Source organism: Gymnogyps californianus, chromosome 3, assembly GCF_018139145.2.
Source record: "Gymnogyps californianus isolate 813 chromosome 3, ASM1813914v2, whole genome shotgun sequence".
Lineage (NCBI taxonomy): Eukaryota > Metazoa > Chordata > Aves > Accipitriformes > Cathartidae > Gymnogyps > Gymnogyps californianus.
The window spans coordinates 110,723,838-110,741,883 of record NC_059473.1 but is presented as its reverse complement, the minus strand read 5'-3'; the positions used below and the strand labels follow the sequence as shown (position 1 = coordinate 110,741,883).

Below are 18,046 nucleotides of genomic sequence, written 5' to 3'. Positions count from 1 at the left end.
TCCGTAAGTCAACGGGTGGCTGTAGCAACAGGGGGTTTTAGCCATTTTTTGCGACTTCTTCAGGGTGCCAGGCCACCCTCACACCCCGTGTGTATCCATCACTCATCCACCGCTGCGTACGCAGGTATTGAGCTGCCTGTGTGTCCATCCTGGCGAAGGGGAGATGGTGAGGAGCAGAACGGGGGGCTGATCTCTTCGTTACCTCAACATACGCCTACGCCCACATGCTTCTGCGCTACCCTCAGCGACAGACACCTCCACGGCTGCCACCTGGGCCGACCGCCGCCTGGCACCGACCCCGCCAGCGCTGCCAGCACCCCGCTTCCTCGGGGAGCTCCCCTGTCAGGCTGTCCCCGCTTCCCCAGCCCGCGCAGGACGGTGCCATTTCCCCTCCGGTGCCCCCACCCGTGTCCCCCCACCGCGCCCTCGGCGACGTCGCGCACACTTCGGCGCACGTCGGAGCTCCGCACGCCGCAGCGAGGTGAAGCGCGGCCGGGCCCCTGCCCCGCGCAGCCCCGCCTGGCGCAGGGCGAGGCCGCGCCGGGCCCTGCGCGGTACCTGCGCGCTGCGCGCAGCTTCTCCCTCAGCGCGGAGCGGCCGCCGCGGGGCCGTCCGCCCCCCGCCCCGTGATTTACCTCACCGACCCCCGCCCGCCCGGGCACCATCGTCCCCCTCCCGCTCCCCGCGCCGGGCCGCGGCCGCTGGCAGCCGCCGGAGGGGAGCCGCCTCGTCCCGCCCACGCCGCCGAGGGGCGGGGATTGGGCGAGCCCGCTCGTCACTCCGCGGCGGCGCCGCGCGCGGGTTGGCCGCTGGCGCTGTCAGTCAGCGGCGGGGCCGCGCCGGGCCCTTGTTGTCACGGCGCCGCGCGGGGCTGGGGCTCTTCGCGCCGCCGCCGCCGCCGTTGTTGCCGCCGCCGCGGGAGCCCGGGAGGGGAGCGGTTTCCCGGCCTCGTCGCCCGCTCTCCCGGCGCGGGAGGAGGCGCCCTCGCCATGGCCACCAGCACCACGGGCTCTACGCTGCTGCAGCCCCTCAGCAACGCCGTGCGGCTGCCCGTCGACCAGGTGAGGATGGGGAGGCGCCTGCCCCGCCGCTGCCTCCCGGGGGCTCGCCGGGGAGGGGCGGCGCCGCGCCGGGCGGGCGCCCCCGCTCCGCGCTGTTCCCGTCCCGCCGCCCATCCCCCCGCGGCCCCTCCGTCCTCCCCGCCTCCGCCGGGCGGGGGGCCGGGGGGAGGGTGGGCAGCGCCCGGTGAGGCGGCGGCGGCCGTTCCCCTCACGCACCCGCGGGTGAGGGGAGAGGGGGGCGCGGGCGCGGCCCGCGGGGGGGGCGCTGGGGCGGCGAGCTGCGGCCCCGCTTCGCGTGCAGGTGCGGTCGCGCCGCCGCCCGCCCCGCGCCCGCCGGCGGCTGGTCCAGCAGCGCGGCCGCATCCCGGGCCCGGCCCGCCTCGCCTCGCCCCGCCGGTGCGCCTCTTCGGGCGTGCCGGGGTCAGGCCGCGGGGGCTGTGATCGCGGCCGGGCTGCCGCGGCCCCGGGCTGGCCAACTTGTTGGCATCCCCGTCTGGCCAGATGTGGCTCCGCAGCTGGGAGCGGGGCCGGTATCAGCTCAGCAATGCAAAGGTTGGGTAGTAATTGCAAATGCAAAGCAGCGTGCTGTGCCTAGATGCGCCTGCCAGTGATTTTTAAATGCGGCGTTAAATGGTAATGTGTGCTGCGCACAATGCTCTTGGGAATTCATATGTACTTTGTAGGCAGAGCGTTTCTGTGGTATCTTTTGTCCGAGTGATATAAAAATTCCTGAAGGTTGTTAATCCTGTCGTCTGTTCCAAACATCAGAAGATTACAAAATAAGATTGGGAAACTGAGGTTTGCAGAGCTTAATGACTGAAGTTGTACAGGAATGTTTGTGTATGGGGAAGTGGTCTAGACCTCCTAAATCTACAGAATATTTATGTGTTTATGAATATGTAAGTAAAGTAACCTTAAGTAACTCCTCCTGTAAATTTTGTAGCACCAGGAAATTTCATGTGAGGAGTTCTTCTTAAAAAAAAAAAAATAATCTCCATTAATGTATGAATGAATGAAGCACATCACGGAAAACAGTCTGTGCTTATGTAGAGGGAGATTTTGATGGTTTGGTTTTACAAAATACACCTAATAAGTGAGAAAAGTACCTGGAAGCAAAATACAGAGGAAGGAGCATGTCTAGTGAAAGAGTTTTGGAAGTGACTGAACTACGCACTTTCTTTTTTTTCTTCCCCCACTCCACCAGCCATTTGTTTGAATGGAACCTTAGGTTAAGGACACACAGGAAAAAGTATCTTCTAGAAAACTGACAAAAGCGGGCAAGCTGAAATTGAGCTTGCTGTGATGGAATAGATACTGCGCACAACTTGCAATGGTACCTGCATCCGGGATCAATGGCACCACATGGCTCAGTGCCTCATACGGGCAGGCTGTAAGCTGCTCTTGGCAGGTGACGTGTATTTATTTCCATAAAACATGTAGTTTCTACAGGGTACTGTAAAACAAATAAGAGATGACCAACTTTTTATGGCATGATGCTGGCGTCATATAATTCATAATAGTAGTCATAAATTTAATTGTTTTGTGATGTAGTGCAGCTTCTACCAGATTTGTTTTAAATGTTGTGGATATGGCATTTTGATGATAATAAAGATACTTTTTATCAAAGCCTGGAAAACTTCCCTGTATTGAATGTTTTGCAACAGGTGCTCCTGTAAAGCCAAAATGTTTTTATAAAATACAATTTGTAGTATAAATAAATAGTATAAATAGTGTAAAAAACTATTTGAGCTCTGTTGAAGCTTTGGGGATAATCACAATGGAGGGTGGCTAAACACTTGGCTTAAAAGATTTGTTATAAGCAGTTAAAAATCATACATACTTTGTTTTTAGACATCAGCGGACTGTACATAATGTAGGTCCAGTTGTGTATGAAGAGCACTGATTATGACTGGAGTATGGACTGAAGAGTTACAAAATTATGCTGCACTGAGGAGAATGCATCTAGAACCGATTTAAAAAAAAAAAGGCAGTTAGATTTTTGTAACCTCTCAGCTTAAGAGTCTATCTTGATAGTAAGTTTGTAATACAGAAAGAATGTGAAATGTGTTCAGTGTAATCAAATCAAAGGTAGTAAAGGAGAGAATGAGGGCAGAGAAGAAAAAGAAAGCGCTGATACTCTTTGGTGTGTGTGCTTTAAGATTATGCGTGACATTCGGTGATACTATACACACACTTGGTATGAAAATGTAGCAGTGGTTTGAAAAAAAATAATAAAAAAATAAAGGTTTTGTGATTAGTAGATTGTTTCTGCTACTTGATCCAAATCTATACTGTGACTACAATCATACCAGTACAGTAGGTACTTGAAATGGGCACTCCAGGATAATACCAGCACTCAGAACTGATGGAGATGAGTGGGTTTTGTTTCTCTGCTTCTATGTTTCAGTTTTGACCACAAGTAGATACTAATCTTTATATCCAAAATGTTGCAACTGTGATTTATGTTTAAGCCATTACTGTCTAATTATCCTGCTATAAAGTTTTAGTGAAGGCAAAGGCATGTAACTCTGGAGGACAAATCCGGGTAGCATGTGTCAATGTTATTTTACTGTCTGGGTGTTCAAACAGATGGATGGAAGAACCTTGCCTATTTGGCAGTGAATGAAAGTAGAAATTTCAGTTAAAGGTGAAGCTGCTATCTGTAAGATTGAACTAATTAATCAGATCCACATCTGTGTGTGGGTTGAATGTGAGAAATTGATTACTCCTTGACTTAATGCTTGGTAGAACTAGAGACACAGATGTGTTTGGTGTTGGTTACGTGCTAGTTGGTGGTCAGTGTAAAAGATGGAGGATGAGAGCTCCACCAGAGCCATTTGACACACTTGTTAGAAGAACAGTCTCCTCTATGTGCCCAACTGTGTTACAAGAGAAAAGCTTTGTTGCTTTAACAGATTGCTGTTCCTAGACCTTTCTGCTTGGTACTAGAGTACTAGTTAGCTACAGGAATGGAGAAGAACTTGTTTTCCGCTTCTGTGTGTATCCCCCAACAAGGTGGTATGTGATAACTTGTCTCTCTGTTAACCCTTCCTTTGGCCCTTATTTTGTCTTGCACCAAGTTAACTGAAATGGCTACTTGGAAAAGCTAATGTGTTTTTGATAGGCTTCTTGTTCCAATTTTTCTATTCTTGTTGTTATTGGTGCAAGGGAAAATGCTTGGTGTGAACAAGAACCTACGATTATAGATTTGGGAAGGCGAGTTGCACACCTTTCTTTTGTGTTTTGTTATAGGGAAAAAAAAAAAATCACTCCTTGAGGGTGAAAAGCCTCATAAGAACTGTATCTTTTCACTTCTTGGAGAACCTAAGTTTGTTACTCAGCGAAGGAAGCATCCTGTTGACAACTGTGTCACCTTGGGTCCTTAAAGTTAATGAGTGAATGTTAATGTACTGCAGTATTCCTTCTGTCTTGTTAGGGGAGAGACGCAATAAAAGTAGTTATGTCCTTCCCACCCCTGACAGCTATACAGGAGTATGGGAAGGATTATCGTAAAAACTTGGCTGCCAGAGAATCATGTGTTGCATAGTGCATTGAGGTTGCAACTTGAATTATTTTATTATAGTTACGTCTCTCACCTAGCCACCTGTTTTTCCTGTATTCATGTCATATTTGTGTCTCTGCCGCTTTCTTCTTTCTCTGAGGTGAAGCCTGATAAATAGCATGTTGGACCTTGGTCCATTTCTAGTTCTGGCACTATCTTGCTGATTGTCTGTTGACAAATTACTTCTCTTGATCACATGTCAGCTTAAATTGGAGATATTTAAATTTGGTGTGAGGTGAGAATGATTCTAGGAGGGCAAAGCTTTCTTCCTGGCTTTGGGTCTCTGCGGGGTAAGGTGAGTTCAGAGAATAATCTTTGATTTCACTGCTTCCACCAGAGGGAGCACAATTTTTAGCTGAAAATCGGCAAAAATTATATGGGTTATTATTGCCCTTCATTTGCCATAGAAACAGATAACTGTAGTAGAGGAATAGCTGAGCAGGGGAGATAGGAGATTGACTACGACAATATGCGAGCGTCAACTTTTTGCGTGGGCTAAGATTGATCTTGAGATCCTGAAATATGGTCTGAACAACTGGATCAACCAAGCTAACTTCAGTGATTATCTTCTAGATAAGAAAAGAAAGAGTGTGGCTCCACCTGCTAACAGTATAGCTATGTGAAGATGTGTGGACTGAATAAAATGTCATGCTTTTGATGATGCACTTCACTTAAAATCCAGGATGTAAAGATAAGCAGTGTTTTTTCAACAAAAGTAAAAAAAAAAAAAAAAAGCCTTGCTATTTCCACACTTTTCTTGGGTTTTTTTTGCAGTCTAATTTTGGCTTTTATTTGAATAAATTTGCTCATTTTTGTAGAATAAATATAATTTTCTACATGAGTGCCATCAACCTTCAAAGAATCTGAACTGACCTTTTTTTAATAAGAATAGGCATAAAAATCTAAGTCCTCCTAAACGTGAACTGCATAAACCATATGAACTTCCTTAATCTAGTGATCACAGGCCAGTCTGCTGCATCTACATCTTTGCATAATTTTCTGCATACGCTTCCTCGTGCAGAGGGTTACCCGAGTTGCTTTCAACATGCCCTTAACGCACTCAGTTCCACATAAAAGCAATTATCATTGATGTATGTTGAGCCTTCATGTTTCACCTTGTTGCCTTCAAGGAGAATGAGCAGGATTTTTTTTTCCCCCTCGTATATATGTATGAAATGTTTATTTATTACACGCATGTGATTGCCAAGATGTATTTGCAATTTTTTTCACTTCATTTTGATGCTTTGGAGATGAGCCACAGCTGGAGTTTAGGTAAAAGGCCAGGCTTGGAGGTGGCATAGGGAATAATTTTGCTGAGAAGCAGTATGTGCCTGATTTGCCTGCAGGGAACATCTGGATGTGTCTCCTAGTTAGATCTCTGTTATTTCACAAAGTTTTGGGCATTAGTGATGCCTTAGCCTCTCTTATTTTCTGCTAAGGCAACCTAATGTAGCTTCCTGAGGTCTGAAATGTTTTAGTCTGATAAAAACCTTTTTGTCTAAACATGGAGTGGAAATCAAAAAGTTTGTCCTGTATAGCTGTCCAGAATTTAGATGGCCTAATATTTGTCTTAAGCATTATGAAACTATAAAGAACTATAAATAATAAAGTGAAGAGTGTCCCAAGTTTTATTCTCTTTCACCATTGATTCTTAGACTCTTGTGTGTTGCTGTGAAATACAGAGCAGCACATTATTGATTTTTCTGATGTAAGCCAGGAAACTTAGGAGTAATGGAAGTGAGTGAAAGTAGCATTCATGGGTGTGTAAAATCCAAACACTGACGATGAGGGAGTGGTAGGATAAGAAAATTGTGCCCCTACTTTGCCCTGTACTTTCCTTATCTGCTGCTAGCAGCAGTCGGAAGAATGAAGGGTGGATAGCAAAGCATGAGCTCCAATGACAATAGATGGAGACTGTAGTGAGTGAAAAGAAGCTGGGAAAAAAGTCCCATTCTCCTTTCTGTATGTGCTGTTCTCAGTGATTGGATGTTTTGAATTGTTTGGACTTGCTAGCAAAGTTTTTTACTGTTTTCCTAACTTCCCTTTGAACTAATGGAAGGGAGGGAATATATCATCGGAAGGGTCCTAGTCTCTCTGCAGATTTTAGTATTAGTGTTTAGGTGTTGACTTAACTCTCCACATATTGTTCATTGAAATTAGTCTGCAATGAAAAATCTGTAGAGAAGGATGAAACTCTTGGGATAAGAGAAAAAATTGGCAAGAGAAAGTGACTGTCCTGAAGGAAGGAGTGGAAGCTGTAATGAGTAGAGTTGGAAAGGAAGAGGAAGCAGACACTGGTTACCGTGTTGGAAAAGATGAGCTATCTATTAAGTGGTAGAAAGATTTAGTGCAAGAAGGAAATACCTCTATTTAATTGAGGTTTATGAATATTGTTGTGAGGACGTGAAGTATAGCGCTACTTTAATTCTTTAATTTTTAGGGAGGCAGCCGTGAATTTTCATTCTGATATACTCTCGCACCCTTTCTCCAGTTTTTTGTGAAGCAGTGGAAAAACTCAAATAGAATTACAGCCCGAGGTTTCTACAGTAAACATCTAAAATAAACAGTCTTTACCTGAACAGCCTATAGTCACCTGCTTTGTTTTGTCAAATTGTTTTTCCCATCCCTAGGCAATTCATTTAGGTGGTGTAAGTGTGAACTGACCTATGTTCACCACAGTACAAGCCATTTCTGAATTCAAAATGCGGTTCAGAAATTGCTACAAAAATACTGCGGTCCTGGGATGTTGAAAAGAAATACTGGAGTGCCCAAAGAACAGGCTAATAATGAAAAAACAGTAAGGCATAAGGAAGATGACAAGAGTCACTTATTTACTGCGTACATGGTTGCCACTGTGTTGCTTTCTGTTTGTTTTTGAGGTGTTACTGCTGTAAATCTGTTGTACCACAGCTACACAGATCTTTTCCCTCTGTGGGCTTTTTCTTGGGTACTGTGCTGACTTAAAACAAGAGTTCTGAAAACTGATAAAACTGAAATAAATGATTCATCTTTGATTCATTAGCCCTGATATTTGTTGACTTTAACTCTGTTTATCTGTTCCTGTGTTGACCTGATGAAGCACTGTGATACATCCTTTGCAGCCTTGATTACGGCATGTCGTCTTCACATTTATTATGTTGACTAACGTGCACTTTTTCTGATTAACAGTTGCCCAGGTTTTTTTCTTGTTTTCCAGGCCTTTGAATGAGAGAGTCTAGACTGTGGGGTTTTATTTTCTCCTGGCAGGTGAAAAAAACCTACATGTACCTAGGTGAAAACCTGTTTGCTTAATGTGTGCATCTTTACAGTATTTATTTTACAAAGAATGTTGATGCAGTTTCAGTATGGATATTTCATTTTCCTTCTTTCCTTTGCAAAGTACTTTAAATTCAACATTAGTTATCATTATTAGTCTTTTAGCACTCGTTCAAGTGAACTGAGCTGTTTGGCAATTTCAATTTGTCTGCAAATTTAGATATATGCTAGTTATGCCTGCTTGTTTTAAGTGATGTTTTCAGCAGCTAAGCCATCTTTTGCAAAGGAAAACATCCATAGCTCTGCCTTTTACCCTGGAATAATATATCCAAAGGTGAAGAAGCTATTTTGGTTTGGCTGTAATGGTGTAATTTGCTGTAGCTGGGATTTTGGTGTTTCCTTTTACTTCTAGTTAAAGTGGCCTAAGAAGAAGGTACTCTTATCCTGTAACACGGCTTGTGAGCGCACTGGTTGTATAACTACAGTGGTATATTCTATACTGGTAATGCTACCTGTATAGATCCGTTCTTAATCTTTCTGACCTGCCTTCTGGCTGAGTAATGGTTTTGATTCTACTGCTTCCTGTCAATCATTCATATATATATATATATATATATATATATATATATATATATATAAAAAAAAAAAGAATAGTAATTCAGTGAAGACTAAGCATGTCAAAAAGTGGACTGACAGTCCAGACTATAATGAATGGGTTTTTATTCTTCACGGTGGAAAAACTAGAAAGATCACCATGAATCTGCAGGGATTTATTAGAAGCCCAGTGATAGCTACCAGATCTGTAGAAGGTCTAGCCTTAGAATATGTTAACAAATGATTATCTGTAGTGGGATTAAATCTAAGAAGTTAGATAAAATATTTTAATATGGAAGCATAATTCTAAATGTTACTAAAATATTATAAAAGAAAATGGAATTAATTTGAAAAGCTGTAACAACTGGAAGTAGTGTCCATTACTTCTGCAGTTTGCTGTGTATTGCAAATGTTTACAGGGCTGCTGTTGTGGTGCTCGGAGACTTTGTAGGTGGTTGATTTCATGCAGATGATTCCTGAATTGGGAAGAGCAGGAGGATAACAGACATGGAGGAGTAGAGACTGTCTGAGTTGAACAGTAGTTCATTCAAGGGAGATTGTGGTGAAGTCCTTTTCTTTTTCTTTTTTTTCTGTGGAGAACACTGAGAAGCTGACCATTTTAAAGATGGGGAGTATTAGTTTTACTTGCTAATTAAAATGACTACTGCTGTTACTGGATTTCTGCAGGCTATATGGACAAGAGAGCATTACTTTCTGTGTTTTGTTGCTTATTTTAGGATGGATTTCAGTTTCTCACATATCAGCAGAATATAATAGTACTGAGGTAGATCTTAATGGAGAAAGTGTCTGTTTCTGGTTGCATTTGAGAAGGATACCTCCATAGAAGTTAGTTATTTTGCTTTCTTTTTAAATGGCTAGGAAAGTTAGTAACTTGTAAAGTTTTTACAAAATTTCAGGCATTGTAGTGGCTCTCTGAGCGTTAAAATAAAAACTTGTTGAAATACGCATTTGAGTATCCATATACTGCTGAGACTCATGTGACAAAGAATAGAGATTTTGAGGTTAATCACTATGTGCATGTGCACTGTGAGCAGGTGATAAAAAGCCATGCTTCTGAAAAAGCAGTAGCTGAGTTGATCTTTGTTTGGAACTGTGTTTTGCCAACATAAAGCCAGGCTGTTGTACTTTGATGTTGTAAACCCTTTTTCCCTGGTAGTCTGAGTTCTGCAACCCTTAACTGGCCAAACCAGTTTTTGCTCAACAGAAGCATTTTAGGTCCTTATTGTTTTTGAGGAAAGAAGAAAACAAAACACACAAGCAAAAACCCCAAGACAGCATTCTTAGTCCAATTTCACCTTTAAACCAAACTTGCTTCCTAGATGTTGGCTACTTCTGTGAATAAATAGGTGTTACGTGTGACAGCTCAGTATCTATAATGCTGAATCCTGAAGAGCCCATGAGAGAGAACACCCTTCAGCTGACATCTTCCTATCCTTAATGAATTAGTTTTAGTTGTTTTCACTATAAAATGTGTACATGGATGTTTCATTTTACATCCTTAGTCATAGAGTTTTTCTTAGAGTAATTCTGAGTAATGATTTAGTAAGCCCTGTTTGAAAAAGCTTATTGGATTTGATGCTCATTTACTGCACAAACCAGATTACTAGTGCCTACATCATGTTCTTCATTATGTTCTTCACTCTCTCCAGCATACTTAAGAATTACAAGCTAGAAATGGGAAGTTAATACTAGAAATAGAAATACTATTATTAACGTATGTCATGACTGTCTTTGTTTTGGACTGAAATCAGCTTGGAAACAAAGCATTCTGAATCAGATGAGTAGGTCCTTACAACTGTCAATAAATTCATATGAGGATGAAGTATATTCGTGCAACATCAAAAAGCTTTTGCCAGTGTTGTTAAAGTTGACTAACACAAATGATTAGAGTATGCACTTCAAGGAAGTGGCTGCTATTAGAGGGGCTGTGCTTGGAAGTCTCATGTGAAAATGAGTGTCCTTTCACATTGGGTACTGTATCAACATGCAGTAACACAGTCTTTGCTACAAAGAACACACTGCCTTAACATAAACATCTCCCATACTGATACTACCCCAAAATAATCACTGCTGCTTATCCTCCATTTCTTCATATTTTACCCATGGAACGAGGTTGAGACTTCAGGGCAGGAGTGTTAATTAGTTACATTTTCATCATGTAAGACACTGGTTATTATTTGAATCAAAAATGCATTTGAAAGCATTGCCACATGATTTATGATCTTTGAGTTGAAAGAGGAATACCTGTTTCTTCCTATCAGTTAAAGAAACGTTCTCTGAATTACTCTCAAGTATCCTTCAACTTTATCAGATACCTGTGCCGGTGTCTCTGGACTCTTCTTTCTGACATTTCCCAATAAATTGAAGAAAATTACCAAACACTTTGATTTTGATTGGTGTCATGGAATTGCTTTTTTTCAGCTTTACTGTGGAAATTTTTTTTTTTAATATCAGTGCAGCAATTTTCAGGAAATAGTTGGAAAATTGATCGTTAGTTTCAAATAAGTTATTCTCACTCTTCAGTTCTTAGTGGTTTGGCAGTAGGCAATTACTGGATAATTGTACAAGCTGTTCATTCCTTTTCTTTTATACTGGATGAAGGTTAGAAATTGGACAGAAGAAGGTCCATCTGTACTGCTGTCTGGTTGCTGTGGAGAAGCATCAGCTCTCCTGTGTTATAAGTAGCTTTTTGTGAACATCTGTAGATGTTTTTAATTCCTCAACTGAGTGTTTTGGTGGAAAAGGGAGATGGTTTTGACCTAACTGGCAGCAAGAACAAGAAAATCTTGACGCTTGAGAAACAAGGCACAACTGAGGTTTCATTAATTGTGGTAAGGTTTGGCAATTTTTGACAAGTATGTGTCAACAAATATGATGCTTGGAGGGGGTTTGTGTTCAAAATGTTACTGCTAAAATAGCCCTATATATTTAGAAAAAAAATCAAAGCCTCAGCTTCAAGATCAGTGCTTCTTGTTAAAGAAAATGTACATTATTCTGTCTTGATCTCCTAGCTCTTGCAAGAGCTCTTCTCAAAGTGTTTTTGTAGTTCATATTATGAAATGTTTTTTTAAGTTGTCTTTTCTCTCTGATAACTACAGTTGTTGAAAAGTAGGGGTAAAGGTGGGAGAATAGGAATGCTGCTAAACGCACCTTGCTCACTAGCCCTGTCAGGCAAAGCAGGAAGCATGTGTGACAACTTTGTTTCTGTGGTAGAGTCGGGGACCAAAAATGGCTATAGACAGGGAGACAAATAATGCTGGCATCTTGCAGCTGAGAACCTGAATTCTGTGGAAGAAACATATGGTGGTGTGGCAAAATGGGGAAAAAACCCTAAATCTCTGGCTGCAGAATAATCGTCTCCACAGGTTCTTGACTGTTACCTATGAAGCATCTTGCATCTTAAAACTGTTGTTTTAGGCTCTGTGCATGATCAGGAAGGCTTCAGTGCTTCTGCTTCTATTTGGGTAATCTTTTTCCAAAGCCTGTTTCATTAGCAATAAGAATTAAACTGCTGCCTTCTTTTTTAAAAGAACAGCTTAAAAAAAACCCCACAAAACAAAACAGAAAAACCTGTAACCCCCCCCACAAAACCAAACAAACCAACCAAACAAAAACCCCGCATTGGCTTTAATTCATCCCAAGTGTGTTATTGAGGCCACAGGCATTCATTGCAGTTTACAGGTTTGAATACTTTTTTTCTTCTGATCAGAGAAGATTTGTTAAAAATGAGAAACTAAAGAAACACGAAGACAAGGTAACTTCCAGAAGAGTTTGTGTGGGTCGTTGGCAGAAGAGTAAAATGCAATATTCCTGAATCTTATTTGGTGCTCCACGTGCTAGACCACTGTTTCTCTTGTGAGGTACTTCTTCTGAGTGCCTCTCAGTGCCTTGCTAGAGCTAGTAAGCAAAACTTCATACAATCATGTTGCTACTTCTCAGTGGACTGTAGGCTGTGTGGGCCTGTATGATTAGTTCGTGCCATCCAGTTAGGAATTATCTATATCAGTAAAATTCCCTCACTGCTTTTTTGAATGAGGCAAATGCCTTCTGTGCTGTGAAGTAGCAGGATTCTGGAGGACTTGGCTGCAACGACTGGCTTTTGATATTAAAATATAGCTGATATGAAGAGGAAGCTTCGCCTAAAGTCTGAATTCGTGGATAAAAATTGCACATATTAAAAATTAGCTTCATAGGAGAAATAATCTTCTTCTATATTTCTTTTTAACGTGGACTTAGAAAATTTCTTTAATGGTTTATTAAAGATGCTGCCTATGTTGAAAGGTTGGCGATTTCTAGCTATTCAAATCAAATGTTTTGCGAAAACTTCCTCTTGATGATGAAAATTCTTGTAGCAGTCAGTGACCTTTCTCCTTTTCTTTTGCTTTATGTGAAGAATTGATCCCTTAAACACTTTTTTCCCTAAGAAATAACTTTGTTTTTACAAATGCATGGCATAAATTACACTTAAATTTCTAAAAGACTAGAATAAATATTTTTAAAAGTTTTATTACAAACTTTCTATTGACTTTTGCACAGGTCATGCAAATGGAAAATTTGTTATGTAGATAGCTTAATGCAGTTAATGATATAATGGATTTGCATTTTATGTAGCTACTCCAAACATTGAAACTGAATTTGTGCTCATGTTTTACATTTGACACAAAGTGTGCCTGTAAACTGCACTGGCTGTATGACTGGTCTTGCACCAAAATAGTGGATTTAATTTTTAAATTGCTAGAGTACATACAGCAGGTTTTGTAATAGCTTAGTATGTCTAAGTGGTATTTAACACACACCTACAGTAATCATTGCTGAATAACCAGTGCTGATAATAATTTGCATTATCGTTGTAAGTCTTTTTTATTCTTATGTGCACCTAACTTTCCATTACATGTTGCTCTTTGTGGGACTTTGAGGTGTTACTCTCATAAGCTGAGATGTTGATATGACCTGTACCTGAGGAGGTAAAAAATTCTGTTTGTTTTCTTATACATGTGCTAGATTATAACTATTCAGGGTGAAACTTGCTGTTCCGTGCATCTGTATCAGACTTTTTCCCCCCTAGGAAGTCTCACCTTTAAGTGGATCAGGGTTTTTTTATTTCTTCTATAAAACTGGAGCTGCTTATTGGAACAGGTTTTATGACTTCGGGGAGGCATGTTACAATTTGGTTTGAGGAATGAATCATGCAGCTTTCGAGAATGTGTCGTCTTTCTTTATTCTTTGTGGGTGTTCTGCTCACATCTGACCAAGTCATGAGGTGTTTAAAAGTTGCATTTTGCCCATACTCACAATGTTATAAGAGCTTGACATAAGTTTTCAAAAGGTACACAAGTATACCACTCCCAGATGTTGAAGTTACTGTATATAACATTTGCCAACAAAATAACTGCTTGGTTAAGCACCTCTTTTTTGTGGAAGCTTTCAAGATGGTGATGTCCAACTCTGTCCTTGTTCCTGCTTGCTTGCTATCTGAATGACTGTTCCGTTTGCCTTCTAGGAAACCGGGTAATTTTTGTGCTCTATTTCAAGGCAGGTTGTGTATCTTCAGTTCTTCATGTATCTCAGTGTGTGGATACAGTGGAGCTGTATGTCAGCTCCACACTGGTCAGTGTGGGTAAAGATGGGAGATGTAGTTAGGAAAAGGCTGAATGTTACATTTTGGCTTTGTTTACTTCAGCAAGTAGTGCAGTACAGGAGGAGTGTTTCTGTGGAATGAAGTGGTTGGCATTGAGGATCCAACATTGATGCTATAATAATTTTGGGAAATACTGCTTTTGGCTAGGTCAGTCCATGGGCTAAATGTCCATTCATCTTTAGAGCAGATCTTCTAGTTCAGTTTAGCTTAAAAGAAATCAGGTTTGTGTATTTGGACACCGCTGTACAACGCATCTGAAGTCAGGACAACTGGGAGGCTTGCTTCAGAAGCCCTCTCCTGATCTGAACTAAAACATTGTGTAGATGCATGCATTGTGTTGCTGCTGGAGTTGGAAGTGCATGGGATGGAATCTGGGATCACACAGAGTCTGTTTCTCTTTCTACTCCCTATAGTATTGGCAAGGGATTAATCTTATTTCTCTGTGGAAGTGAGTACATATTTCTGATACCTGAAGTGGTAGAAATCTGTGATTTGGACTGAAAGCCACAGGTAATTGCAAATGGGTAAGCTTTGATGTTGTGGTAGAAATGCTGTGTTTTCCATTTCTTTTTAAAATGTTAAGAAATGAGATATTAAAAATGTTTACCAAGTGAATATATAGCCTGTGAGAGCAGATGCTCAAAAGTCAGAAAAAGCGTCAGATGAAGATGACCTATGGGACTGTAACACAGCCCAGTAGTGGTCACAAACTCTTCCATATGAGCTCCTTCCCTTATTCGGAATACAAATCACTAGTAAACCAGAGTTTTAGTGACCTGGAGAAACAATATGATGAAAATATGTTGTAGTGATGACTTTCAATTTTGCTTGCATTTTGAGATACTTTGGGCCTGATTTATAGGCATGCTGGATATTCAAAATAGCAGCTGAAGTTGTATTTTCAAAGCACAGCTCCAGTTAAAGTTCTGTTAAAAGTACTGACTGAAAAACTAGGCACTGAGTGTCTGAAATTGGGCAGCCAAAGTTAGTGGGCATTTATTTTACCCTTCGGGCTTTCATCATTGCATGCCACTCACCCACCTTTAGAACAGGAATAGGAATACTGATCTCACAAAGTTACTGCAAAGTTTACCTTTATTGTATGTAGTCTTCCCACGTTATGGACAGATCTGCATAAACGTGTCTATGGGGAAATGTAAGGTTTTTGTATTCAGTGTAGGATGCAGATGGTAAGCATTTAATGGGTCATAGGATGAGGGCAAAAACTGGGCAATTGTTCATTTGCTGAATGAATCAGAAATCCTGCTGGGGAAAATGGAATAAGGCAGCAGAAAGAATATTATCAGAAGTAGGTATGTATAAAGGCTAAACTGGAGTTGCATGGCTTTCAAATTTAACTGCTGCATAGCTTGGTTTTGCAAATATGTATTTAAAGCTTTGGGAGGATTTGATGTGATACAAGTCTGCAAAACCACTGGTGTTTTGTAATCTGCATTTCGGTGCACTGAGGCAAGTGTAAGGATTGGATTGGTAAGAGTAGAGAAGGAATGCAGCGTGGTGTGTGAACATTGTGGTGATGTCTTTTATGTATCCAAGTATGCATATGTTTGTGTACTTTTTGGGAAGAGCAGTTTAAAAATACCCACTGGTAGTTTTGGATTCACTTGTGAGAAAGGCTTTCAGAACAAGATTGTGTTGCTTGAGTCATTTAGTTGTGTGTTCGAAACACCAACATCATGAATTGGTATCCCTGGAAGTTTTGTTTGTGGGGTTGGTCTACAGATATGATATCCTGCATTTTATTGCTGTTCTCAAAATATTCTTATTGGGGAAGGTGGTTGGTTGTTTTGGGTTTTTTAATTATTATTTAATGGGATACTGTTTTTTCAGGTATGGATTTGGTCATTTGAGTAAATAGCTAGAGCAAGAGCAAGTGCCAGGAAAGAAGTCAGCTGGTAGGGAGTGAGGAGGGGGTACCTTTCTCTTATTCTCTTTGCATGTTTAGTATGAGGGTTTTCCACATTCCTAAACCTGCAGGCTCATCCTGAGTTGTGAAATTAAAGGTTTGTTGTTTTACTTGTGTCTGTTCCTGTAGAGATGATGATACAGGTCAGAGACGCCAAGCACTCCTACCCTTTGCCGTGGTAATAGTACAAGGCAGGTGATGACTTTCTTCTTCCCTGGGTCTTGCTAGCTTGCTTTGAGGGATAATCTGAAAAAGAAGGGCATCATGAGACACCAGTTGGTAAATCATCTGTAATGCAGCCAAAGCAGTGATGTCTGGACATTCAGTAAAACCAGCAATGCTAACTTGTCCGCTTATGGACAGGTATTCGTGCCCATTTCTTCCCTCTGTCTCTTCACCTCAGCTTCACTGCATATCTGTCCCAATTTTCTCCTCTGTCTCCCTCCCCCTTCTAGTCTGTCTAGGGTGTGAGTTCCTTGGGTCAGAAACATGCTCTGTGGTATACATAGCATAATTTCTGTAATAAATATAAAAAATAAATGTCAATACTGAATTCATAGTTAATTACTTTGGCTTTAATTTTTCTTTCTTGCCCTCTTTTTTAAAACATTATCAGTTTGTTTCCCTTTCAGTGGTTCATTAAACTTGACTGTTTTGTATGAAACTTTTCCACTAAATCCACAGACTCATCCTGAGTTATAAACCTCACTCCATTTCATTTGCATCATTGCTTATAAAGGAGAGAAAACAGGTCAAATTATACCCTGAAAGAATATCTCCTCATTTATTTAGGATTTTTCAAATACTATTAAAAGCATAATGGAAATGTGGGAATAAGAGAATGGATGGCAAAGTGTACATGATGGTTTAGTTTAGGGAACTGTTCCTGTTAAAAAGAGCAGCCCTGCCTTCTGAGCCTCTTTCCCTGCTAGCACTTAATGCTTGTGTAACTTGGTATTACAGAAAGTTTTAGAGTGGTTCAGAAAAAGGGGAATTATCCTTGGATTTGCAAACGGAGAATCTATGCAATTGTTACACAGATGAGAGTTCTGTAGGTACTCGGTGTTATTTAGCTTCTACTTTAAATACAACCATGTTTGCATACTCTCCCCCTTACCTGTTATTGCCTGAAGCTTGGCTAAAAAATGGTGAAGGAATGGATTAGCTGAATTATAGTACTAGAGGTGTGCACTGTGTTGCTGCAAACATCAATATTAGGCCTGCTGGCATGAACATAAAAAACATATTGTCATTGTACCCTGAGGTATTAAGATTAAGTATATATTTCGGCTAAGTGACATCAAACAGGCTAAAACACTGTTGTGCTAAGGACTAGTCAAGCATTGCAGTATGTGCAAGTTTCTTGTATTGAAGTCCTTATGACCTGAAGCAATGGTCCCCGAGCTGTTGCTTGTTATGACTTGGGATGCTGCTGTTAGACACAGAAAATTGTTAAGCCGTTTTCTATGGAAGAAAAATAATCCATGGAGTGGGAAACGTTCTTTTCTAAATAAAGGAATTCATCTGACTTTTTGTAGCTTAAGCCAGTTTTGGTAGCGGTTACCGTATTTGAGGAAATTATTTCTTTATCATGCCCTTACTGTTAAATTTTTTCCAGGCCACAGTCAGCACGATTCTTTTTACTCACTGGTTTGGTTTTTTTAATTCCACTTTTGCTTTCAGTGCCCTAATGTCTTTAAATATTTAATATACAGGAGATTTTCTATCTTCTAGAATAAACGACCTGAAGGGAGGAGGAATTTCTGAAACTATCCCATTTGAATGTACAAGAAGAAAATCCAGCGTGCCACCAAGCTGTTTATCTGATTGCGTACCACTGAAGTGCACTTCGTTGAGCCCTGCTTCTGCGCAGGCCACTGAAGTGATCTGCCAGTGGTTTGTGTAGCTGACATGTATTTCCAAGTCATGCTCACTTAAAAAACAAATAAAAACTCAACCCAGATCTTGACATTACTGGGAGAGTAGAA

At 41.3% G+C, this 18,046-nt stretch overlaps 1 protein-coding gene across 1 annotated transcript in view; it reads left to right on the top strand.

Moving 5' to 3' along the window:
* Window positions 1-950: 950 nt before the first annotated feature.
* The window catches only part of MBOAT2 (membrane bound O-acyltransferase domain containing 2), a 93,900-nt gene continuing 76,804 nt past the window's right edge, over window positions 951-18,046 (top strand). Inside the window, exon 1 of the mRNA XM_050894044.1 lies at window positions 951-1,061. Within this exon, the coding sequence (XP_050750001.1) occupies window positions 990-1,061 (72 nt within the window). The 5' untranslated portion in view covers window positions 951-989. The remainder of the gene's footprint in view (window positions 1,062-18,046) is intronic.